Source organism: Bactrocera neohumeralis, chromosome 2 (assembly GCF_024586455.1).
Source record: "Bactrocera neohumeralis isolate Rockhampton chromosome 2, APGP_CSIRO_Bneo_wtdbg2-racon-allhic-juicebox.fasta_v2, whole genome shotgun sequence".
In the NCBI taxonomy this organism is placed as follows: Eukaryota; Metazoa; Arthropoda; class Insecta; order Diptera; family Tephritidae; genus Bactrocera; species Bactrocera neohumeralis.
This window is the reverse complement of record NC_065919.1, coordinates 71,286,249-71,312,705: the sequence shown is the minus strand read 5'-3', so window position 1 is coordinate 71,312,705 and position 26,457 is coordinate 71,286,249. Positions and strand designations below refer to the sequence as shown.

Below are 26,457 nucleotides of genomic sequence, written 5' to 3'. Positions count from 1 at the left end.
TACTTGCCGGCCTAACAACTAGCCAACCGAGCCGAAGTCCGCATAAAAAGAGCAGCACTTTACCGGTTCGTTATTAATTTTCATTATGTAAAGTTTTTCATACTTTCAGTTTAGTTGGACTTATGGGCTCACACAGAAATTCTCCGAAGTATATTTATACACATAAAGAAACGTCAGTCACTCAATTTTTCCAAGCACTGTATAGTTAATACACGCATCAAAAAAATACTCGTATCAATAGGAAATATTAAAACTTTTTCCATTAACTAACCGCTGCTGCCTCCGAATATTATTCTTTCTACTGAAAAAGGGGCACAACCATTTATTGCTATTTATATTTCCGGCCAGAATGCAAACTTTAATGTTGGAATTGATTCCTCGAATTAACCTTAATTGCCCGTTAGCCAACTTGCAGTTGTTAAGCTGAGTAATGTGGCCCAAATATTTAGCCGAAGCTGTGAGTTGCAAGTTCGTCTAGGAAGTGTGCAAATAATCTGGTTGGTCACTTGTGTAGTGCTCTGTGTGGCTGAAGTAAGCTGTAACGGTTATACAATTGCGCTGTTTTCTTACTTGCCATATGATGGAGCGGATTAGCGCAAAGGAAATTAAAGAAAGTTACAACTCGCACTGCTTGCTGTTAATGAAATATTTCGGAGTTGCGCTTTGCTGGCTACTTGTGAGATTTCGCGAAAGCGACTGTAATGCTGCAACAAAAATTTACTATTTGGAACAAATAATTCTCATGTGTGAAGTCCCGAAATTTCGGTATTTTATTAGTTGACCGCGGGACTTCTACGGCTACACAAATTTACATAAATATAAGGAAAATTAAATAAGTATTGTATAGTATAAATAGTAGACAACACTTGTGACATACATAAAGTATTTCTTGAATTAAAAATATTTTACTTGATTTATTCTAGTTAGATTATATTATAGACATATTCTTATTTTGCTATTTCAAAAATGCATGGTATTTCAGACATATTTTCCTTAAGTTTAATGGAATTGATTATCTCAGACCGAGAAGACTGCAAGAAATGCAGCTAGAGCAGAGCACCAGGAAAACAATGAAGCATCTTTTGAGAACTTGTCCTGCATTGGCAAGACTCCGCTCTAAGCATCTGGGGTCCTCACGGTATGATACATTGGAAGAGTCTGTTAAAATTCGCGTCAAGCGCAGGCATCTTAACCGTTGACTACTCCTCTTGGACTTAGCAAGTGAACTCCATCTGGTATCGCAAAAGACCAAACTGGTCTATGCATGGCTTATTGGTCTACCAGGTTAACCCAACCTAACCCTCATAGAATTAAACTTTTGGCATTGTTAGCTTTTAGTAAACAATACATTAAAAACTAATCTATAAAAAATTAAATTCGAGAATAAGCTTAAGTTCATAAAATTAATTTTATGGCAAAGTTGGGTTTATTATTATTAGCATTTCCAAGCTCCTTGAGTTTCTTGCGCCAAAAGGAATTTCCACTAGTTTGCTTTGAACCACTTTAGTCAGTCAAAGAACCGGAAACTTAGTTGTTACAAAATTATATTTTGCGTGTACTTCCTGTATAAAGAAGCTATCGAAGTCAGTTTGATGTTACTGAGCTCGAGATATTTTCTCCACTTTTTTATAAGCTGTTATATTCAAAAGCTGAAAGGTAAAGCTGCAGAAAATTACCAACTCAAAAAAGCTCTGAAAGACTTTATATGTATAGAAAGCTTTCGAAGTCAGTTTGATGTTACTGAGCCTGAGATATTTTCACCACTTTTTTGTATTATTGTTATATTCGAAAGCTTAAAGGTAAAGCTGCCAAGCCAAAAAAGCTCTCAAAGCTCATATCTTTTGTGCTGGTAAGCTCTAAAATTGTTTCGAACGTAAAAGCGTTTTACATATCCACTCTGTTATTACCGAAATTTAGTCAGAAAAGTTTAAGCTCCACTATCTTCCATTAAAGCTAAAGCGCTTAGGTTGAGCGTAAAAGGCTTTTATAACATCCATTCTTCTATTACAGAAAGTTCGTTAAAAAACTTAAGCTCTACTATCTTCTCTTACAGTTAAACTGATTTGGCTTGCTTTTAACGCGGTTTCGCAAAAATATCTTTCATACTGAAAGTATTTATGTGCATTTTCCATGCAAATTTTACATTAAGAATGAGTTTTCGTCCTTCTAAGAGCTTATAGTTCTCTTATCAGTACACTGAAGAAAATGATGGCAAATAATTCAAGTGTTGGAAAAGTGTCAAATGCGAATTTTACCATTTTGAAAAACAAAAACTATGAAATAAATAATTTCAACATTTAATTTATCATTTCTTTAAATATGGTTTTCACACTAGTTGAAAAATACTTTTTTTTACTCATTATTTTCGAGCCACGTTATAAAAACCTGTAAAAGAGCGCTAATAAATATTTTCTTTGTTTCACAAACTGATATATCAGCAACCACGATTATAGATTTATTCGCAAAAACTATTGCAATTTTTATTAAATTAACTTGCTTATGCATTGAAATTTTATTTCCATATTTTATGCAGCGAAAACATTGAATATTTTACATGTGTGTATGTTTATTCAAGTAGATATGTAGTGTGAAAATATTTGCTTTTACTTACCTAAAATAAAAAACGCTAAAATCACCACAATTTGACTGAACATGTTGTCATATGTTAATTACTTCCATTTAGCTGAAATGAAAAAAATATATTTAAATTCATGAAATTGTAAATATGTAAAAGTAAATGCGTAAACAAGAGTGAAAAGCACCGAATTCACAAAAACAATGATATTCGCTTCAAAGTACTTTTGCTTGCAACAATTTTTTGTAGTAAATACGTTGTGGCATATTAATTTGTTGGTTGATTTCGTGAACACAATGTTTTGGCAGCAAAAAACGCCGTTACTTTTTACATGAGTGTCATGCAGCACACGTATAGCGAAATTTTTATACAGAATTTTTGAAAATTTTTGTGGGATTTGGTGCGAATTGTATTGCAATGTTGCAGCAACTCCGCGACTGATTTAAAAAAGAAAAAGTTGATGAAAGTGTGCGATAACGGTGCATAAAAAATTTTAACTCCTGGGGATTTCTTAACTTTTTTCGTGGTAAATATTCATGTTAATCTCATAGAAAGAAGGTTTAATCCCATTAAGGTCTATAAAGCCACCTAATATATTTCCAATAAGCAAAGCAAGCTTTTGCAGGGATTGAGCTGTCAAAAGTTCTTAAAAGGACCTAACTATTCATTTTGCTTAATATACAATTTACTACAACTACTAAATTCTTCTGTAGTTCTGTTTTTCGCAGTTAACTTTTTTTTGTGCTCGATTTAAGACTTTGTTTCTCACATACTTAAAAAGGTTCACTCAATATGGTAAGAAAAACTAGGTTTTAGTAACCGGCCAGTGGTTTTCATCCAAAGGAAAACATTTTACTAGTTCTATTTAGCCAGGTTGTTTGCTTTTCAGTTTGTATGGCATGTTTTGTTAACCGACCTGCAAAGTTTCTTCAACTATTGTAGCGTTGCCTTAGAGAATAAACCACGACGAATTTGCAGAATATATCTCGTTAACTGAAAAAGCATTTGACTCCGATCGTTCAGTTTGTATGGAAGCTATGTGCTATAGTGGTCCGATATCGGCAGTTCTGAAAATGCGCAGCTTCTTGAAGAGAAAATGACGTTTGCAAAATTTCAAAACGATATCTTAAAACTGAGGGAATATTTCGTATATATACATACATACGGACAGACAGATGGACAAACAGACAGACGGACATGGCTAAATCGACTCAGCTTAACATACTGATAATTTAAGTATATATTTTATAGGGTCTCCGACGCTTCCTTCTGGGTTTGTAACACACAGAATGACAAACTTAGTATACCCTGTTCTGGGTATAAAAAAATAAAGTGTTTCGGTGGGTGTGTGTGCAGAAGATTATAGGTATGAGTTGAGTGAAATTTAAATAGAATTTTGTGCAACATCAAATCAATTGCAATTAATTTTACTTGCATTTGACCTTCCGCTATATTTATTTCAAATTGATTTGTTATTTGAACTCTACCGCATATAGTTTCAAATATAGAACAATACATGCGTGCAAAGCCATTGCATGCAATTTTGTAAAAACAATTTGAGATTCCATCGATAATTGCATATGCAAATGAAAGTGAAAGGCATCCTAAATAATTGAGCAATTTTAATTGAATTTCAAACAAGTCTGCTTGCAAAGCATAGCTGGATACTCGAATAAATACAATATCAGTATGTATGTAAATATTTCCTCTGTTTGCACAAATTTCTAACAGTTGGTAAAACAAGAACAAGTCATAAACAATATAGTACATATATATATATACATACATAGATAAATACATAGACGTGCATTTGGCATGGAGGCATTTTTAATTTCAATTAAATTGCGGCAATGAACACCAGAAGGCAAAAATGCAGGCCGTGCGTAAATAAACGGAACTAAGCATGCCTCATAACAGCTTAAAAATGGATATTTGAGTGCAAATTGAAATATATATGTATTTTCATTATTTTTATACAATTTGCTTGTAGCTCTTTGTTTATATTTAATTTTGCATATTTACCATGTTGCCATAACATGCCGAAGTAGAATTTCTTTTATTTTTAATTTCGTGAGTAATATTTACACCCTGTATGCAGAAGGATAACATTTTGTTATAGTAGTATTGCTTTTTATTTTTTGCTTAGTAACGTTTAGTCTGTCGCAGTTGCTATGAGAGCAATTGAATACAAAAATAAAGTTTCATTAAAGTTCATTATAAATATAAAAAAATTAATTGAAGTTTGATTAGAATACGAAAAGGCTTTTTCGACTACCCAATAAGTTCTTTTTTAATTTGTTATATAATAGAGTACTTTAATCTGTCAAATAAAAATATTTTATAAGACATCAGTCAATGCGAAAGAATTAAACCTGTATCTATATCCGGAAAAAGAGTTAATTAACTGTTAACCGATATGTTTATTTGCCCACGGCTTCAAAGCAGCCTCCAGAACATTTTCCCGATTATATATCGCATTTACTTTGACGCCAGGCTCGATGAAAACAATTGGAGAGTGCCCACCTGCGGTGACAGCGGCTCAAACCATTATTTGTGGCGGGTGCTGCCTCCTGGTGGCCAACCGATGACTTACATTCTCGTATAAACAGTCGGTCAAGTAAACCCTATCGTTTTGAGAGTTTACGAATTGCTCAATTGGAAAAATTTTTCGTCAGAAAACACAATGTTCGGAATTTGACCGCATTCGGCTTCGCTCTCTCAAGTCTTACTTGTTGCTGATTCGGTGTGAGATCATGGGTCTTTTGGAACTTGTAAGACATGTCCTTGAGCTCATTTTTCAATATGCGTTGGAAGCTGCGGTCGGATATTTTCAGTTCTTTAGCCATTTGATTGGCACTTCGTCGTGGATTTCGTTCAAGTCGCTTCCTCACTTTCCGAACCATCTCACGTGACGTTGCAGTCTTTTGATGACCACCTCGATGGCGTTTTGCGATGCTACCAGTATCATTGTAACGAGTGATGGTACGATAAACAAAAACTTTATTTACATTAAGGTGTGTGAGCTCACGAACAATTGCTGGCTGTGATCTTTCAGCTAAATATAAAGCAATCACACTATTACGTTTGAATTCCATCGCTGATCACTTTTTTTTGTACACTTTTGGCAAAACGCTTTTGTACACTTGTGAACAATACTCCGAACTGTGATTCAGCAAATTTATAAACAGCTGATTCCAGTGCGACAGCTGCGCGAACGGTGTGAGGTTGGTTACACTGTATATATAACCTATAGTATTCCACGAAGTTTGTAATATCCAGAAAGAAACGTCGGAGATCGTATGAAATATACATTTACATCCTAAATGAACAGCGTGAGGAGTTGATGCCTCAGCTTTTAAGATACCGCTTTGGAATTTTGCATACGTTCTTTTCTATACAAAGGAATGCTCATTTGTCGCGAAAATCGGACAATTATAGCTTATAGCTGCCAGACAAACTGATCCATCATAATCTTGTACTTGTATGGAAATCTTTTTTTTAGTTGACAAGTCATCTTCATAAACTTAGCATGACGTATTGTTTGATACAAAGATATAATCACTGAAGAAATTTTACAGATCGAAGCAATAAGTATATCATTAGCTGCCATAGAAACTGACCGATCCTAATAAAGTTCTTGTTTGACAATTTCTCTATTTGTCAAGCGCTTTCTAGGCGCGGCATACCTGAAGTTAAATTTTTTTCTTGTTTTCACATGATTCAGCATTTCAACAGCTAGAAAAATATAATGAGTGTACCAAACTTGGCGTTACCGTTGAAAATATATTGGTGCAAAAAAGTTCTACAAATTCACGAATGAGATTAAACTAGACATATAGTATATTCATTCAATCAATCACTTAACACCCAACAAAGAAGTTCATTCAACGCTTATGAGCTTGCGGTTGCGGGTATTTTAGTTTCAAGTGGCCAGAAAATTAAGCAATTTCCACTCGAATCTTCAAGTGCACTCAGCCGGCAGACAGCATTTGCACGGTCAACCAACCAATTGACCGAACTACAGAAGTGGCAGCAAAGTGATTGCGCCAGAGCAAATAATCGCTTTATGCTATATACTCATTGCGAAAAGCGAAATTATACATATATACAGAATTGCGGTTGTGAGGATCCCAGTAGGAAATGTTAAAGGTAGTATATATAATAGAAAGGTGAAAGATAATATGTTACTAACTATTCTAATTGAATACGAAACAAGTGGATGTGACAATTATTTATGTAGTCAATTTTATTTCTAGTCTATATTCCATGTTATATTTATTTTTATTTGCTGAAAACTTGTTTAGTAAAACTTGAATAAGTTCTCCAAATGAGCCTATAACTTTACTTTTGATGACACGAAGTAATTTCCATTAAGCCACTCTAACAAACGCATACACAAACGCAAACCTTATTTCAGCAAACACAAACCAACCGCTTTTGTACCAAAATCTTACAACAACAACAGCATATGCGAGTGTCCTTATGGCTGATGGCAAATATTAAGCTCTGGCGGTTTGGCTAATTTGAGACGACAAATAAAGACAGAATGCGACCAACATAAATCTGCCCATGTGCAAATAGCAACAACACGAAGAGACTAGGGCTGTTTAGCGCCCAAAAGTAGCAACGACTATTGTAATTGCATTGATGGCGGAGATGGTGGCCGGTCAAGAGCAACAAACAATGGTTAAACACAAAGGATAATGCCGACGTCGCAGGAGTCGTGCGTGTACTCGAATATGGAGATGTTATTGAGGCACGCATAAGTACACGTGTACTTGCAAGTATTTATGTAGTGTGCCTGTGAGTTTGGTGCTCGTAAATACCCGCCAAATACTGAGTGCCTGTAAGTGGCTGCCATTGCGCCATTTTCTGCTAAGCACCCGTCGAACAATGGCAGCTGGAACGCTCAAAGTGCGTATGTATATGTTGTATAAGTGTATGCGTGTGTATGTGACAGTCATTGCTATTGCTCCTCTTCGTTCACTAACATACCAACAAGAAAATGGCCAAAGGCTAAGCGTGTCATTGCTATGGACATGCAAGGGTCTACATCGACGCAATCACAGCGCTTTATGGCATCCTTATTTGCCGGTTGCTGATCTTCCTTACATTATGGCGCTGCCCTTCCCTTCGCTTGGATATAATGGCGCTTAAATTTTTGCACGCAGCCGTTGGCAGTGAAGGTGGCTTGGTCGGTAGCAGTGCCACACTTACACATGCGCACATACAAATATTTACATATACAAACGCACCTGCTTATGCATGTTTGCTTAGAGAGGTGTGCAAGCAACAGGGATTTATGGCGTGTTTATATGTACGAATATAGCCTGTGCTTGTGGGGATTATGGCACACAGATGAGCTACCTGGTACGCCGTTTCGCGCCGTTAGCTTTTGCGCTCTTTGAGATGAAATTTCGAAAACCCGAAAATTACTTCTAAATAGCATACAATTTGTTTGTAATTTGGTGGTGAAAATGTTAAACGATGGGTTAATTAAAAATCTCTTAAACATTTAGTAACATAATGTGATAGGGTACATTTATGTTTCTATGTTTGTGCGGAATTTGATACATTTAATACATTTTAAAGTTAAATAAGCTGATGGGCTTGAATAAAATGTTAAATAGGCAACATTTGTGGTTTTGTTGTAAATTTGGTTATACAAAATTCAAATTCAGCTTTTGGGTAGGTTAAGTTTAGGGTTGTTGTGCACCAAATTTTTTCAGTTTGGTCAAGGATTGTTGAAAAGGAAAAAAATGGTAACTTTGGTTGCATCGAAGATATAATAACATTTCTAGATGGATTTATTTTATCAACTTTACTTACAGCCAAACCTGAAAACGTAAATAACCAAGGGTTGGTCGCAAACCAAAACGTTTTTCTTGTTGTTCCTATTCTGTACCAGATCAAAACAAATCAAATTATGACTATAACTTCCAAGGATAGATTTTAATAGTTATTACTAGATGAAAGTGGTCTCTAGACGTGATTGAAGAAGAGGCTTATTGGGGCAGAATACTATCTCAATTTATACTGACGGGCTCAAAATAGATTGTGGAATAGGGACAGGGCTACATTTCGAGAATCTTTATGTCTCTCTTTAACAGTCTACTCAATTTAGATAAGCCTGTGTAGCTCTACTAAATAACTATGGGAGGATTCAGAAAGCTACTATACACACAGAAAAGCAGGTCATTGCTCACCTTGTCATTAATTTCAGAGCAGTCACCAGATGTAGAAAGGCTTTAAGTTCGTCGGCGGATTAACTTCCCTCGTTTGAAATTTGGGTCATCGGTCACAGTAACATTTTCGGCAACGAATAAACAGATTAGCTGACGAAAACAAGATACTCTCTAAGCTCATTTTAGGCAGAGATATCACCTTGATTACTAAGAGTGATAATGAGGGAATGAATATTTGAACAAGAAGCTCAAACTTATTAACTTCTACAACATCTCTAGAATATTGTCTTAAATTTTCAACTTGATCCGAGTAACAGTTTCGGAGATACTGCTTTAAGAATTTGTGAGCTCGAGGCTAGCTAGGCTAAGTGCGCCATCTTTAAATGCGTTTTTTCAAAACTGAAATCTTATAGTGTTCCGATCAAAAGAATTTGTTATGATCTGTGCTAAATTTCAGAAAGATACTTTCTCAAATTATAAACCTTTCCGTACAAGGACTTGATTTTTAACATTCCGTTTGTATGTCAGCTATATGCTATAATGATCGGTTTCTGAAAAATGAGCGGCTTTTTGGAAAGAAATGTCGTGTGTAAAATTTCTGGATGATATCTAAACTCTGAGAGACTACTTCAAGTATATAACACACACTGAAGGACATGATTTATTGGAATCAGCTCGTCTGCTAATTTATAAATAATATAGTTGCCACGCTTCTTTCTGGGCATTACAATATTTGTCGGAGCATAATATACCGTGTAGAGGTTGTAGAAACACCATTTTCTAGGAGGTAGAGGCGATTATCACCTGATTTCATCTAACTTTCACTTCCTTATTTTGACCATAAATAATCTCAACATTAAACACGTTTTGTCTTACAAATTGAAAATTATTTATGGGCACTTATTCCGGCATTCCAACGCGGGCATATCCAATCAGCATGACGACTGAGTAGTATATCGACGTCATTGACACATCATCCCCTAAAAAGTAAAATAACGCATACCATTTGCACAACACAAAGTCTTGGCCAGCAACAAAGAACTTGGACACAACAAGCACTGCAGGCAGTTGGTGACAATTTTTATGTTTTTCTCAACTTTATTTTATTCTTTTCACTTTACGACGTGTTATAAATCCTGTTGATTTGCCAAATTGCTTTTCAGAACACATGCAGCCATACAAACATACACACTCCGCTGTATTCAAACTCAAAATGCGAAGACACACACATACATAAGCGTCCGTTTATGCGTAACTCGAGTCGGGTTTGCGACAAGTTCGTTCATTTTGCATGAAAAGTGATATGCTTTGATCCTATTGTTTATGACTTTGTTGACATGGAAATTCTGCCAAACGTCAGTCGTAAAGTAATTGTGTATTTTATGGCGCACACGCCAGTGACATGTGTCTTCATAAATATTGTGTATATACTATATGTACATATGTATGTTTTTGCCTCGTGACAGATGTGTCCTTTTGCCACTTTTGATTTGACAGCAATTCAACTTGACTTCTCACTTCATATTCTCAATGCTTAGAGATTGACAGATTGTTGAAGTGATGTGGGCAAATTGAGTCGAAGCAATCATTGTTAAATCTTTATGTGCTTCATAATGGTTTGGTGCATTTTTATGTATGTGTGTGTGTTAAAAGATTTCAGCAATATTCTTGCAGGTTACGAAATCTCAGCTTTGCGCTCTCATCCTTCTAAATAAGTTGTTATTGTTTTCATGTCATGTTAAATTTGATTTGAAATAAAATTTTTATTGCAATTTTGTTGGAATTTATACAAATAGAACAAACAAAAGTCGGCTTGAGCAGCTTGTTTGTATATGTTATTGAATTTGAATATGAAACTTGATGAAACAATTTTAAATTTAGTTACTATATTTGCTTAGAAGGTAGTAGCTTATGTTATAGCACTATTAAACCATTTCAGTAAAATGTGAAATTTTTATTATGAAAAATAAAAATGTTTGAAAATAAAAAAAAGCAGTAAATTCGGTTGAATTGATGCTATAGTGCGAAGGTTACATCGCTGCCTTGAATAATCGCTCATGCTAAATTTCTTGAAGATACCTCGGCAAAGGAAAAAGTTTTACATACAAAATCCGGTCGCTCAGTTTGTATGGCAGCTATATAATAATACTATGTATAGTGGCTCGGATTGTTGAGGAAAAAGGTCGTGTGTAATTATTAAAATATCTCAAAAGCCGAGTGACTATTTTGCGTATATACAGACAGATAGATATTTGAGAAAAAAATTGTGTTTTTAACCCAGTTAAGGCAGTAAGGAAATTAACTGGTGATCCAAGAAGAGGTACTTTTCTAAATAGCTTTCTTCTGAAAGATCACCCGTAAGCGGTGCAAGCTGCCATTATATTTTTTTCCTGTAAATTTTGCCATTTCATCATGGAAAGATGTACACCACAACAACTTTTACAAATCATTCAACTTTTTTATGAAAATTCACGTTCTGTGAAGAATATGTTTCGCGCGTTTGTCTCAACTTATAGTCAACATAATTGGCCTACTAAGCATACTATTCGCAACACCATAACCCATCTTGAGGCCCAGCATTCATTATTGGATAATATTCGCCGAATAGACCATGTCCAGCACGCAGTGAAGAAAATATACATAGAAACCGTAGCTGAGAGAGCACGCGAAGTCCGTGTGGTGTCGTTTCGTCGCCGTTCGCAACAACTTGGACTGAAATATGGTGAATTTTTCATCGAGATCTTAAATTGAATGCGTACAAAATATAGCTTGTACAAGAACTTAAGCCGATCGACATCGTTTCGCTCTATGGGCACTTTAAAAGTTCCAAGAAGATCCGAAGCCTAATTATGTTCAGCGATGGGGCCTATCTCTGGCTGAATGTGTATGTTAACAAGCAAAACTACCACATTTGGGTTTGATGTGGTTTGGGGGCTGATGCAATCATCAGTAAATTTTTCAGTTATTATTTTAACCGTTAATGGCATCGATATCTCGTTATGGTAACGTACTATTTGATGCCTGAAATTAAAGCTCGTGATCTCGGTGACATTTGGCTTCAGCAAGACGGCGCCACTTTCCACACATCGCATTAATCAGTGGAATTATTGAAAGAAAGCTTCAGTGAGCAGATAATTTCACGTTTTAGGCAGGACGATTGGCCACCAAGATCATGTGATATCAATCCGCTAGACTTTTTCTCATACTGATATGTAAAGTCTATGCATGTCATTCGCCAGTTACCTAGGGTAGACCATCTGAGACGTAGCCACGGCAAATATTTCAAAGCGATAATCTTCAAAATATGAAAGGCTAAGTATATTCTTTCGAATGATAATAAGTATTCCCTATTAAATTTGAAGTTTCTGTGTTTTTTCTCCTTTTAGTTAAAATTTTTCTGATGAAAATAATAACTGCTAAGTTAAAACTTCTAATACTTCTTAGTTTCGGATGTTGATCAGGAGTAATATGAAGTGCCCTTTCCCTGAATAGAAAGATGATTTTATGTTGCATAACATGATTAGGTGATATGAGATGCTGCTTAGATTTTTCAATATATATTTAGTGAAGAACTCTAAAATTAAATTCAGATCAAAATAAAAAAAATATCCTCTTTATACTCATTTTTTTTGCATTAGTCCACTATCCATTAATTTTAGAATAGTCGTGTGTGTTTTTTTGGCAGCTTCTAAGATCAGTTGGGTATAGTTTACAGCAGAAAATTTCAAAATGTGTCAAGTTGGAACTGTTTGAAAATTTACTTACCGATCTACCACTTTTCGTTTCTAATATAATCTCTGTTTTTCTTATATACTTTTTATAAAATCCATTATATAATTTCATGTTCAATTATTGTTCAATTTAAAGTGAGCAATTATTGGAGACAGCATTTAGAACTCAACAAAGCTTATCATATAACCACTTCAACACAACGAATCTAACACCATCGAATTACACTTTGACCAAGACAGACAGTGTCACTGAGAGTGCATGAAAATTAGGCAACAAAAAGTTTCACTCGAGAGTCATTGCTCAAATACAAGCACACTAAATATCCACCAACACTTCAACTTTTTTGTCGTTTTCTTTTTTGGTGACTATAAATAAAATCATGAAGAACTTGCAACTAACTAACGAAGCCTACGAAGAAACAAAGCAGGTTAACAGCAGCAGCTTCAGCAGCGCTGGCAACAATTTAAAGCGAAATAAAAAGCAGGGCGACAACAACAACGGCAATTGTGTACCAAAAACAAAAAAGTGCTTGAAAAAGTGTGCTACCAGAGCTGCTCCTTAACTAAAAGCTGGTGTGCTGGTTGGTTAGCTGACTTGTTGACGTTGACGCTTTTATTATTTCACATTTCACACAAACACACACGCACTCACACATGCACGAGTGTGTGGCTGTATGTACAATGCTTATTTGAAGTATGTTGAGTGGCCGGGTGTGTTTGTTGTTGTGTTGTGCGAACAACAAAACAAGAGGCTTGCCGCACTCAACTCGCACTTGAGCTGGTTACAAGGCAGTTCTGACATAACCTCAACAACAACAAACACGACACCGAAAACCTAATGACAGAAAGAGTGTAAGTGGGGTAGGTGTACATGGGAAAACAAGTGGAAGCATACGAAAGTGTACGGATATGTTTCTGTGAAGGCATTACAAAAGCAATACAAACAACAACTGATTTTGGAGGTGGCCATATGCCTTAATGCATGTAAGCTTGTATGCGTGTGTGAGTGTAAGTGGAATTTGCAGTAAAAAACGTACTTAAATTTGTTGTTATAAACAGTATGAGCTGTTGAAATGCTGCTGAGTCTTTTGAATAAGCAGCGGATGTGGATGATGAAATAGAAGTGAGTAAATCTAAAGAGATGTGTGAGCAGTCGTAGCATTGCGGAAGTTAAAGAGCGGATCTAACAACATAAATAAAGATAAAACGCATAAGCAGCACAAGTCAAGGGTTAAATAATAGTGAAATGTATAAAATATAAACCTTTGAATGTGATTAATGCCTACCCAAAGTTGTGTATGGAATGTACTTTGGATAAGATAGACGATAAACCTTATCTTATAAGGGATATAAATAATAATTTTTGGGAGTTAGAAAAAAATAATAGTCAATTGCTTTATATTCATATAAACACACACAAATTTTTTAAGAAAAATATGAAACATTTTCGAGCGCCAAGCGATTTCAAACAGATCATCTACTGCTGCAGTGATTCCAGCCTCCTCCGTGGATGAAATTTAAAAAAAGTTTTCTCCAGTACGGGATATATTTCGTACATTTGGCTTGTCAAAAAATTATTTTTCTTTAATAAAAACAACTGGTCATTTCGAAACGTGAATAAATGCGAGAAATACAGTTCCCTGAAAAATGCGTTTGAAGATAAATTAAATGGAGCTGATTGAACTTAAAAACTATAATTTTGGTATCTCTCATTTTAATATTTAAATATTTTTTAAACGAATGCTCTAATATCTAAATCTCCAATATTTTTCTATATCTACACTTTTTCATTGGATAGAAATTTTCAGTTTGTTTCTCTTTATTTTGTAGTATAATGAAACATATTTCTAAAACTTACAAAGCGTTTGTTTTTGGCTCAAAACAGCAGTACCCGATGCAAACCAAGGAAAAGTATCATAATTAATCACATTAATAATAAAATATTCCAGTTATTATAAATTATTCAATATTTTTTATTGTTGTATGTTCAATAATTGGAGGATGGAGTCATGTGTTGAAGTTCACGCAAGTGAGGAAAGTTCGCTGATCGCCATTCACTTGGGAGTGGCCAGAAACGATTCTTTTACACATGGCTCAAGCCGTTCACGACTTTCGATCTTTGACCAAGTATCCTCTGGGAAGCCTAAAAACATCCGTTTGAAGGCAAGCTAAAGTGAGAAGGCAAAAAGCCCCTTCACAGGGTTGTGCGCTCGGCTTAGTACCCGCTACGTAAAAAACACACTCAATGAAAAAGCACAACAAGCCTTGGATGAGTGACCCCCCTTTCGATGACGATCATGGCAAACGAATTAGGGACTATGATAGGCGGGCATGCACATGGAATGTCCGGTCCTTAATTGAGAAGCTGCCGCAGCCCAGCTGATTGATGTCCTCGTTAGAGTGAAGGCTGACATCAGCGCCGTCCAAGAAATGCGATGGACTTTTTGACAAGGACTGAGACGAATAGATCCCTGTGGCATTTACGCGTGGTCATATAAAGGAGCGGAACTTTGAGCTTCGTATGGAGAGAGACTTCGTCTGGTGGAAGAACGTCAGCCCAATCCGCATCAAATTCGAAGTATCCGCCGGGGAGGATGGGCGCTTTATGAAAAAGTTAGTTAAATCTATGATAGCAAATATTGTCCTAATATCTTAACTGTGAGGGTAACCAGAAAAACATAAACTTCGGTTGCACCGAAACTATTTTACACCGATCAGCATTAGGGCAGATGTACTGTATTCTATGCTGTTTCGCTCTAATCAATATCTTCGGAAAAATAATCCGTGAGAACTTTCGTAAATATGTATAGAAAAATAAAAGAAAAATGTTCCATAAAAGAGCTTAGTTTTGAGCGACCAATTTGTATTTCAATTATATCCTTTGATCGTCTAAAATAAACGGTTTCGAAAAATAAGCAGAAAAAGTAAAGAAAGTATTGTAAGTTTCGGATAAAGACAGACAGTATACAAAATACAAGTATCTGTACTTTATATGTCCTTTTTTCCAAGGGTGGTTTAAAAGAAATTAGCAGGAAAGCCATAACAGTGAAGATATTTACCAATTTCGAACCAGAAAACCATAGTTTATTGAACTTATTTATTCAGTCTCCTAGGAATTTATAAAAAATAGTAAAACAAATATTAGTGGGTCTAAATACTATTCCGCTATAAGCCGGCAATGGTTTCTTGGACATTGGGAATCAAAAGTATTAGCCAGAAAAGGCTCCAATACCATGGGAATGTATTAAAATTGGCTCTGAGCCGCACGTGCCAACTGTTGTAAATCAAAAGGACTGACATAAGAACTCTGGTAGGAGTGCTGAGAGGTGCCTGTGTCCAACAGACTGGGTATACCAAGCAACGATTACTGCAGAAACTACCAAGAAGTAGAAAAAGAAGAGAATGTTAAAGAAAGTAAAATAATCGCAACAATGTTGATGTCGAGTGTTTCTTAGCGAAGTCTCGGAAATTGCCCATATAAAACTTTTCCCATTATTGAACTTCATCAAAAGCACAAGCTGATTCTAAAAATAATAGAGTGAGGCGATTATAGTCCCGTAGGTTCCATAATGGGCCTCCTAAGGCATAGATATGTTAGCAAGCATCTACCCTACCTACGCACCTACCTAACTACATAAAACAGCACTAAATAGCGCTTTCATTTTCAACTTTTCAGGTCACACCTGGCGTATACGTAACATTTGCTACAAGTGACAAATGAAAATGTATGCCAGCATTTAAAGAGATATGCATGTACACATAACTGAAATTTGACCTAGTAACTGAGTCAACAGCTTAATTTGGCGACATTTTTCCAGCTAAATTTTAACCTGAGCTTTGAAGAATATTACAGTTTACCATTTTTATATAACCAGAAATTTGTACATAGATATCAGCAATTAATTTCACTTATACTGGTTATACCATATTTTTTCACTTTTTGTACTGCTTTATTTATGACACATTTATATATAGTATATACATACGAGTATACATTTTTATAAATTTCACTTTCTTATTTCTATATACTTCCCAACACATACATAGACCCCGTCACCTATTAGCACACTTTTGTTAACCTGCCTTCATTTATATGCTTTTGGCCTTATCGTATAAATCTTCAAACGTGAACCCTTTTCTCGGCTGTGCCGTAAAATATGACGTACATTGTGTGTGTTTGTGTGAAGGCTGCTGTATGTGACGCTTCACTGCGTGAGTTTGCGATGCCTTTGGACTCATGTTGTGGTGTGTGTTGGTACTTTCGGCTTACTTGATGACTTCGAAATTGCGCCATGCAGCGACAAAATAATATTCAGCAAGGCGAGGAAGAAAAGTTGAAAGAAGAAAAAGGCTAAAAAGCTAAGCTCAAAATGAGCTGCCTAGCAATGCATCACGTGGGGCTTGTTTACATATAAGAAAACACCAGTAGCTTGCCTTCATTTACACGCGTGTGCTTGTATGCCTGCTTGTAGCTGTGCTAGTGTGTTCGTGCCCTATTTACATTTGATTGAAATTTGCACGTAATTGAGGTGTGGTTTATAACGGTATATGTAAATGTTGGCAGCTGCGGCTGAGACGCCAACGCTTTGACCTTGGTAAAGGCATAAAAGTGGTTTTTCAATATGTTTTTTAAGGAAAATGTGTGCCTAAACAGTTGCTGGTAGCAACTTTGAACTGAAATATGTCTTTGCATATATGTGCCTGCATGAGTAAAATTGTTGAACTTTGACATATAAACCCTTCTAAACTCGGTCGAGTGGATCACTCAATTACATAATACATTCTTAAAAGAGGTTAAGTACTTAAATCGATTTTACATATTTAATTGTGTAGAAAGTTGTGTATTTTTATATTTTTCAATGTCTGTTGTTACTTACACGGTAACAGATAAAGCTTTGTTTGTTTCTTGTTTGACTCTTTTGATTTAGTTTAGGATTTAGTTAAAAGAAAACCATTACTTTTGCACTACATGGACAGTTTATTCATCACAGTGAATGAGTGAAAATAATGAAGAAATTCGCTATATTTTGAAATTTTTGTAAAAAAAGGGAAAGAATGCCACGCAAGCCAAGACTGAAATTTGTGAAGTTTACGGAGACGATACTGTATTAGTTCGTGTAGCACAAAAATGGTTAGCTCGCTTTCGTTCTGGAAATTTCGATGTGAAAGATCTTGCTCTGGTCGACCTATTGTTGAAAAAGTCGATGAAATTATGGAAAAGATTGACCATAACCATCACATAAACAGCCAAGACATCGCTAAGGAACTTAACATTCACCATCAGATGGTTTTGAATCATTGAAAAAAGGCTGGTGACAAAAAGGAGCTCGATGTTTGGGTACCATATGAATTGTGAGTGAAAAAATTAATGTACCGAATTAACATCTGCGATTTTTTGCTGAAAGGAATGAAATCGAACCGGTTCTGAAGGGAATGGTAACAGGTGACAAAAAATGGATCAAATACGACAATAATGTCTGAAATAGTCGGTAAGCCAGGATTGACGCCTTGAAAGGTTATGCTGAGTGTTTGGTGGGATTGGAAAGGAATCATTCTACTATGAGCTGCCCCGGCCTGGTGGAATGATTGATTCTACATTTTACTGTCAACAACTGATGAGATTGAAGCTAACAATCGAAAAAATGGCCAGAACTGATCAACAGAAAGGGCTTCGTCTTCCGTAAGGCAAGGCTAGATCACACACATCTTTAGTAACTCTGCAAAAACTGGTAGAGCTTGGCTGGGAAGTTTTGATGTATGCACCATATAGCCCTGACCTTTCACCATCGGACTACCATGTGTTTCGGTCAATGCAGAACCCCCTTAAAGGAGTAAAGTTGGCTTCAAGAGAAGCTGTGAAAATTACTTGTCGCAGTTTTTCGCCGAGAAACCAGAAGAGTTTTACACTGATGGCATGATGTCTCTAGCGGAAAAATGGCAAAAGTTGTTCACTAAAATGGTACATACATATATGGTTCCTTAAAGTTTATTATAAATATAAAAAAAAAATTAGTTGAAATTTGATTAGAAAAAAAAGGCTTTTTCGACTACCCTATATGACTTACTTATAAGTATCTGTACTTTATAGTGTCTCTTGTTTATGAGGGTGTAGAAAGAACTAAAACCATAACAGTGCAGATATTTACCAGCCGAACCAGCAAAGCTTACGCTTAAGATACCTAATGTAGTTTATTGAAGTTATTTATTCAGTCACTAAAATCTCCTAGGAATTCATAAATAAATGTGCATATTTGAAGCGTTCTCAAACAATAGTTACTAAAGCAATGGAAAAGCAGACTGAGAATTTTTTTTAGTACGATATCTGATTTTTCTAACGTCCAGTACCAAAACTCGATCGCATCTATTCAACAGAAGTTAGAGATTACTGAAACGAGTTTTGGAAAGTAATGAATATCTCTTTACCGGATCTTATATATATAGAAATATATGTACATGTCGGTATTAGTTATATTAAATTGTGTAGTGAATATTACTAAAAACTTAAGATAATTCTAGAACTGCTAGCATATTCCTTCAAAGCACAAAGACCTTTGAGCGGATATTTTGAATATCTTCTTAAATATAAATATAAAAAAATGTTTGACTTCTAAAAACTATGTTGACTTCTAAAAATTACTAAAGTATAAGAAACAAAATTAATACATTTTTTCCAAAAAAATTATAATTTCATCAACTTTTTTGTAAAATCATAAAATATTGCTCATACGCCATGTCAAACGTGTGTTTTATAAATCTAATAATCAGTCAAGCAATTGGAGCAGAGCGGAAGAAATACAATTATCCGATAACATACGTGATATACATCTACATACGTGCGTTTATGTAAAAGCTTTTTAAGATCTTTTTGCTTTGAGCTTTTAGGCACAACGTGTTTCACTTGTACGCTGCGGAAGCGCCTAATGCATATGTAAGTATACGAGTATGCAAATCACTTTTTCGCTAGATAATCGCTTGTACTTCAGCTGATTGTCAAGCGCAAATCTAAGCAAGTCGTCTCTTCTATTGTCAGTCGACCCCACATCAATGTTGCTGGCAACAATGCTGCCACTGCCACAGCCGCAGATGCCTAATAGCTTTAGCTTGGTAGTGTAACCTAGCATGCTTCGCTATCGTTTGAGGATTTTAATCTCTTTATAGCACTTGTATTCTAAACACGTTCAACACGCTGCCGCACACGTTGCTTGCAACATCCCGTCACCCAGACGCTCCGTGCCTCAACTGCGTCATGTCTCGTCAATTCTCGCAACAATGCAAATGTTTGGCGGTGCAATTGTGCCCACACGTCTAGATATGTCTACACATATGTATATATAAATATGTCTGTATGTGTTTGCATATTTACGCAATTGTCTTGTTTTGCTGCATGTCTGCACGCAAATTGAATGAATGAATAAAAATATGCTCTGGTGTGGGTAAATGACTGACTCCTAGTGTACCAGGTAACGACACACATACATACGCATGCGTGTATGTGTGTTTACGTGCATTCATTTGCACTCGATTCGTGCGTGCTGAAGCTCGTGTGCTGGCAATTCATGCCTCAAGTATGCTTTTGTACATTTGCGCGGCAGCATAATGGCGTAGCACGCATTGAGTGTCTGAGCGCTGAGTAAATGAATCGCTGGCAACAAAAAATTCAAATGTATGCATGCATGCTTACTATTTACATACACATTAAGATTGTTGCTCTGCCATTTGTAGATTTGCTCATGATTTACTTTTATGCGAATATGTAAATGTGGGCGCACACATAAACTGATGGATTTATTGTCGAAAAAGATGGAGATTGTTGTGTTATTGCTATACCTATCCTTTATTAAAGAAAATATTTTAAGAATTTAATGCAATGAACGCTGGTGAAAAAATTGTGTTTAATGAGCCTGAATTAATTTAAAGTTTAGCGGAAAATGGTTTTAGATAAAATCAAATGGCTGGTGTCCTAATAGCGTATAAATATTTATTTAGTTGCAAAATCGCATATATTAATCCATTATATAGTTGATATTATCAAGTAGTTGGTAATTCAAGAATATATAACTCGATTTGCAAGAATGCATAGTTCAAAATACAAAGATACGAGTTGAAATTTTTTGTATAATTTACACGATATTTTTTTTTTAAATAATCGATTTTCTGCACTTAAAATGTTTCAGCACAGAATTTATGGAATATCTGTCTTCCCCATTTCCAAACGCTATAAATTTTTTGAGGTTGTATCCGCTTGTGCATTTAAAGCATTTTTTCAAAGTATTCTGTGAAAATTAGAATTTGTTCTGGAAACACGATAGGCTCGAATATCGTTCTGCTGTTATACTTGGATGTATTCCTTAATTTATATTATTTCTAATGATTAAAGTTCAATAGCTGGTTGCTATTTTATCAATGCAAACAACCAAATTTACAGTCGGGACAACAACCAGTAGAAATTAACAAAGACAAATTTACAGAGTGGACAACAACCAGCTGCGTCGCATTCCATTTTTAACTGGATTCGAGTTCTATTAGGAATACAATTTTTATTTGGTATGGCAAATCGCTCAAAATTAGCGTTTCTATCGAGCAAAGGGCAGTTAATCTATCAACTAATTCCTGTCCGAAAAGGCTATAAGTGTCTTCGACTTCAAAAATTACATTTTTGTCGAATCGCTGTTAGTAGAGTCGGTAACAAAACCATTCTGTAAATAACTGTTTGGCAGTGATCGATTTTTTTAGGAAACCGCCATTTTCTTAAAAATTTAATTTCTAAATAGTCCTTTCATCTCTATTCTCCTGTAGTAATAATAAATTTTTTTAATTCCTGATTTGAGATCGAAGATCGAGGGAATTCAAAATTTTTACAAATGAATCGCCGATTTATAAATTAAAAATCATTAAAGTCCAAATTCTGTAAATTTATATTTTTATACTCTTGAAACATGTTGCTACAGAGTATAATAGTTTTGTTCACCTAACGGTTGCACGTATCACCTACAACTCATCGAGACAGATATAGAGTTATATATATAAAAGATGAGGATGAAGATACGAGTTGAAAGTTTCTTGGCGCAAATGTAAGGTAGAGTTCGTAGATGTGGGAAATCGAACCACTATCACCTGCACAAAACACTTAACTGAAAACCTATAAACTGCCATAGCTAAGCGCTAAAGAAAGATATAGAACTTTAATTTGGCGCTGGGCATTGCAAATTTTGTGAAAGTGGGTGTGGCTGCGCCTTATAATAAGTTCAAAGTACACATCTCCTAAACTATTAAAACTACAACAGCCAAATTTGCCTAAAGGAATTATGATGAGCGCTCCTACCGGCGGTGTGAACATGCATAAAATCAGATGATTAATTCCATATAATGGTACAGTTAAAACCATAACTAAATACTTCAAAAACAATAAATTTTACACCCGAGATATTAAGGTAAGGCTTAATACGAACCAGTGTAAAAATTTAACGTGTGTTTCAAAAACGGGTTGAATCGGGTCAATACCTCGCTTAGTCCTCTTATAATTAATAAAAAGATTTTCGAACTGCCGGATGACTTAAAGCCGCATATTTGTGCTTAAAATGAATAGCATCGTGTGCAAACTGGCCTTAGACCCTTTATAGCTACTTCCTGGGTTTAATCCTTGCAACTTGCGGGGTTATGAAATGTTCGATTATACCGGAACTTAGCTCTTCCGTACTTGTTTACTGTATTTATTATAATAAATAAAATGGTCCTTAAAAATAAATTATTTTCTGTATTGCAAATAGATATAAACGAGAAATATTTTCCTTTGGATTATTTTATTATCACATTTGTACAGTAGTTCTACGTTATCTTATAATTTAGTATGCAACATTAAATTTCTGTTTGCTTCCATTTCATGTTGTTTCAGAGGCATCCGTGTCCATGGCCTACCTTTCTGCCCTCTCACATATATTTTCAAGACAAATTTTGCAACAAAATGTTGCTTTTTGATAAAATTGTTGTTGTGTATATGTACTAGAGCCTCAGATTTTTTAGCCCATTAAGTAAATGTAGCGTAATAAAACTCTTTTTAAGTAAAACGCGTAATTTCTTATCTCTCCGAGCATTAAATGTATATATGTATATGCTTGTGTGGGAAAAACAAGAGAAATGTGTTTGCGTGTCGATGTGGTTTTCAGCTGTGCGCCTTAAATTCTCATCTAATAAAACGCTGTAATGGTTGGGACCTATTACAGAGTGTAGTGCTCTATACAATTCTCTTTAATTGGTAAGTCATATAACTTTTAAACACTGCTTTGTACCACAAAAAAAATATTAATCTAATGTTCCATCTGTGCTGCTTTTGGAACCTATGGATCTGTTTTTCGGGTTTCGGATTTTTAAATCAAACATTAAAATCCAAAATGTATTTTAATTTCTTTATTTTTTACGTCGAATAACTAAGCACAAATCTTTTAAAGACACTCTAACCAAAAACGTCAATGGCAAAATTTTAAATTTATTCATATTTTCTCTAGAGTGTTGAGTTATGAAAAGCGCAGCTGGCACTCCATTTAGTCAATATCCAATATTTGCAAATTTATTGCCTGTCCTTTTTGCATGCCCAACGATTTGATGCTCAATATTGCAGCTAATAAAAATCGTGGCCAGCGAGAAACGCCGACAGTAACAGCTTGCCTGCCGCAGCGTAACATAAATAACTCATAAGCAACATATAACATTTATAATCGTCGAGCTGGCAAGTTGACAGCGAGCAATTCACAATCCGCAAACACACACACACACACACATTCAGTGTAAGCGCGCGCACGCTCGCAATCATATCGTCTAAATGCGGCACGCCCATTCAGTGGGGTAATTCAGCAAATGGTCGCACATAAATCAAGCGGCGGTAATAGCGATGTGCACAAACGCCGCGGGCACTTTCTTAAGAATAATATTATTCTTAGTCATTTTTATTGTGCTCATATTTCACGACACCTCAGCGCACACACCGACACGAACATTGCGCATATATAAAGAGACTTATGCGCGCCGGCTGTGATGTGGCTCAAAGTTGGCTAACACATTTATATAAATACATTCATAAATACATATGTATGCATGTCTGTGGCTTTCCGCATGCATTCGTTTGCGCGCGCACAGGCAGTCATCAGCTGGCGGCGCAGCGCATGCTTCCTCAATTCCCAGCGAGGTTAATGCCTGGAAGCGTCGCACTGCGGCATATTTTGTGACGCGTAAATTCGCAAAAGTAGCAAAGTAGTTCCTCTTTTCTGCATTTCCTTTTGCTATGTACTCGGCAGGGACTGCGCAATGAATGGCTTAAGAACGTAAACAGGAAGGCATTTCGCTTTTGTTTCAAGTGAATTTGCTATTGCAACTGGCAGCTTAAAACTAGTGCAGTGCTTTTTCGAAAATTATGCAAATGGTTACTAAACCTGTTATCATTATTGGTTGACATAAAAGACCAGTTATTTTAGCATAAATAGAAGAGCGTGCGATACGAAATAAGGAAAATATTATTAAGTGACAGAGAAGGGTACAAGGTATTACTGAACAGGGTTTTTGTTTTGACTTAAGCATAAGAGCTTTCTTTAGGATTCTTCTCGTTCCATAAAGTGTAAACAAAAAATGTTCATTCTTTCTCGATCACCTTTTGTGCTTCGTCAACAGAGAAGCTTATCCCAGCCTCTATCTATGATCATTTTCGCATGCTGAACTTATCCCTCCGCTCACAATTAAATATCGCGACGGGGTACTATACGTGAGATCTGATTCAGTATCCACACTGTTGTAAGAAATATCACATAAAATGCCTCTTCTTTGAAAGTAGAAAGAACAAGGTGGATATCACATCTCGTAGTCATAGTTTCATACCTTGTCAATTCAATCAATGATACTCGTATTAACTTCGGTTTACCCTTCACAAATACAAAAGATTCCTTACAAGCGCTTGATTCCGATAGCTCTGTTTGTATAGCAACTATACGCTATAGTGCTCGAGTATCAGCCGTTTTTACGAATGGGTAGCTTCGTGGAGAGGAATAGACTTGTTCAAAATTTTAGAGCGATATCTGAAAAGTTGAGGGACTAGTTGCTGTGGTCTATATAGAGATAGACGGACAACAACATTTGTTTTGTTTTTACGTGCACCCTAAATAATATAAGACTTTTGCAAGTATTATTTCGTTATAATTGGTCAGGTAGAAGGGACACCTTTTTGCACCTTGATCGAGTTCGAAGTGAGAAGGTAGGGCGCATACGCACAACATTTACAGAAGAGATCGAGCTGTCCGAGCAGAGAGTCCGTCATGAGACTCCAAGTATATGAACCGCGGATGGATCCCTACGCGCAGACACGAAACACTCCGATCTTCACAACCGCATTCATGCCGACTGGAGAGGCCTTTCAGCTGAAAAGTAGCTAAGCCAAAGAGCAATTTCTGGACAGCCAACCTCTTCCAATCGTTGCACCAATCGATCCCAGCTTAGGTAGTCAAACTCCTTCTTCAAGTCATAGCTAATGACATATTTCGGGCCATTCTCGCTAACAACATTCTGAACATAAAAATATGCATTATCAATACCGCGTCATTTCCTGAATCCATACTGCCTATCCGACACCATACCCCACGTTGGCTCCTGAAGCCGGTTCACCATAACTCTTTTCAAGTACTGGATTGAGACTGATGCCACGATAATACCACGAATTGCTCCTGATCTTGTCAGGGGACTTCGCAGAAGAAAAACCTTAGCACTTTTCCACTCGCGTGGAATATATACCTCCAAGACGCACTTAATATATATGGTCTCCAGGTATTCCACAATGAATTTTCACCTGGTGACCGTTTAGACCTATCCAGGCCTAATGCATACCCCAACTCCCCATCATATAACGGAGGGAGGAACAGGTACCACACGTGCTTAAGGTGCTTGAGGTGATATTCTCCATTATACGACCCCGGCAGATCCTAAAGACATTTCCTCAGCGGTCCCTACTATATTTCCTGACAAACTCCAATCTTCTTCCTTAAATTTTACCAACATTTCTTTATATCCACTTATCGCACAACTAAGTTTATATTTAAGATCGGACAGCCTGTCTGAACCGTCGAGCGCGTCAAAACTTTCGCGTCAATCAGTCCTCAGATAGTCCTCTTCGGTATTAACTCATTCGTCCACCACTTCATTTTCCTAACCATGCAACTTTTACACTTCCGAAGAACCAACCTTATCATGCACCGCCCAAACTATCTCATAAAGACGAGCTCGGTAGTTAGACGGACATGTTGACAGCTTATTTACATATATATACATACATATATAGATATTCCCTTTGGGTGTTACAAACATAGAGGCAAATTGAATATATCTTGCTCAGGGTATAATAACTTGTGAGTCTAACATCTTTCTTCAAGGTTCCTCTTCTTGAAAATTTATCAAACGAGATAATTTAAAACGCTAATATACCTAATCAAAACCTGCCAATGTAATGCGTCACCCCAATTCATCCATCAGGAGTCGCTTAAAAATCTTAAACATTCAATTTCACAATTTCCAGTTCACCAAGAAAAGCAACAAAAATAACCCCAACTCGGAAAGAAACCAATACGCGCCGAGTCCACAAGTTTACTTCAATTAAGAAAACTTTGCACCCAGTTAATGATTTCGCATGGCGTTAGTGTTGACCACGTGACGGACGGATTCACGTTTCGCATCCATCAAACCGAAGATGAGCAGCGAAGACAGTAACGAGTTACGTGCACATTTCGGTTGTGATTTGCTTGTTTTGGCTGCAGATCCAACTGTTGTTGTTGTGGCTGCTTATTTCACGTAATCTTTCATTTTAGCTGCGGGTGTTGCCGACACAGATCCGCACAATCATTCATGGTTTCTATTGAACGGAGAGTTGAAGGATCTGCCTTTGTGTGTGGCGCTATTGTGCAGTGCTTTTGTGCGGTTATTTAGCGTGGATGTGAAA

General features: G+C 36.2%; 1 protein-coding gene across 2 annotated transcripts in view; it reads right to left on the bottom strand.

The window, feature by feature from the left end:
- Positions 1 to 26,457, bottom strand: part of LOC126767522 (uncharacterized) — a 617,976-nt gene that overhangs the window by 261,219 nt on the left and 330,300 nt on the right. For both annotated transcript variants that reach the window (XM_050485002.1, XM_050485009.1), the window contains one exon: positions 2,612 to 2,683. In XM_050485002.1, coding sequence (XP_050340959.1) covers positions 2,612 to 2,654 — 43 coding nt within the window. In that variant the 5' untranslated portion in view covers positions 2,655 to 2,683. The remainder of the gene's footprint in view (positions 1 to 2,611; positions 2,684 to 26,457) is intronic.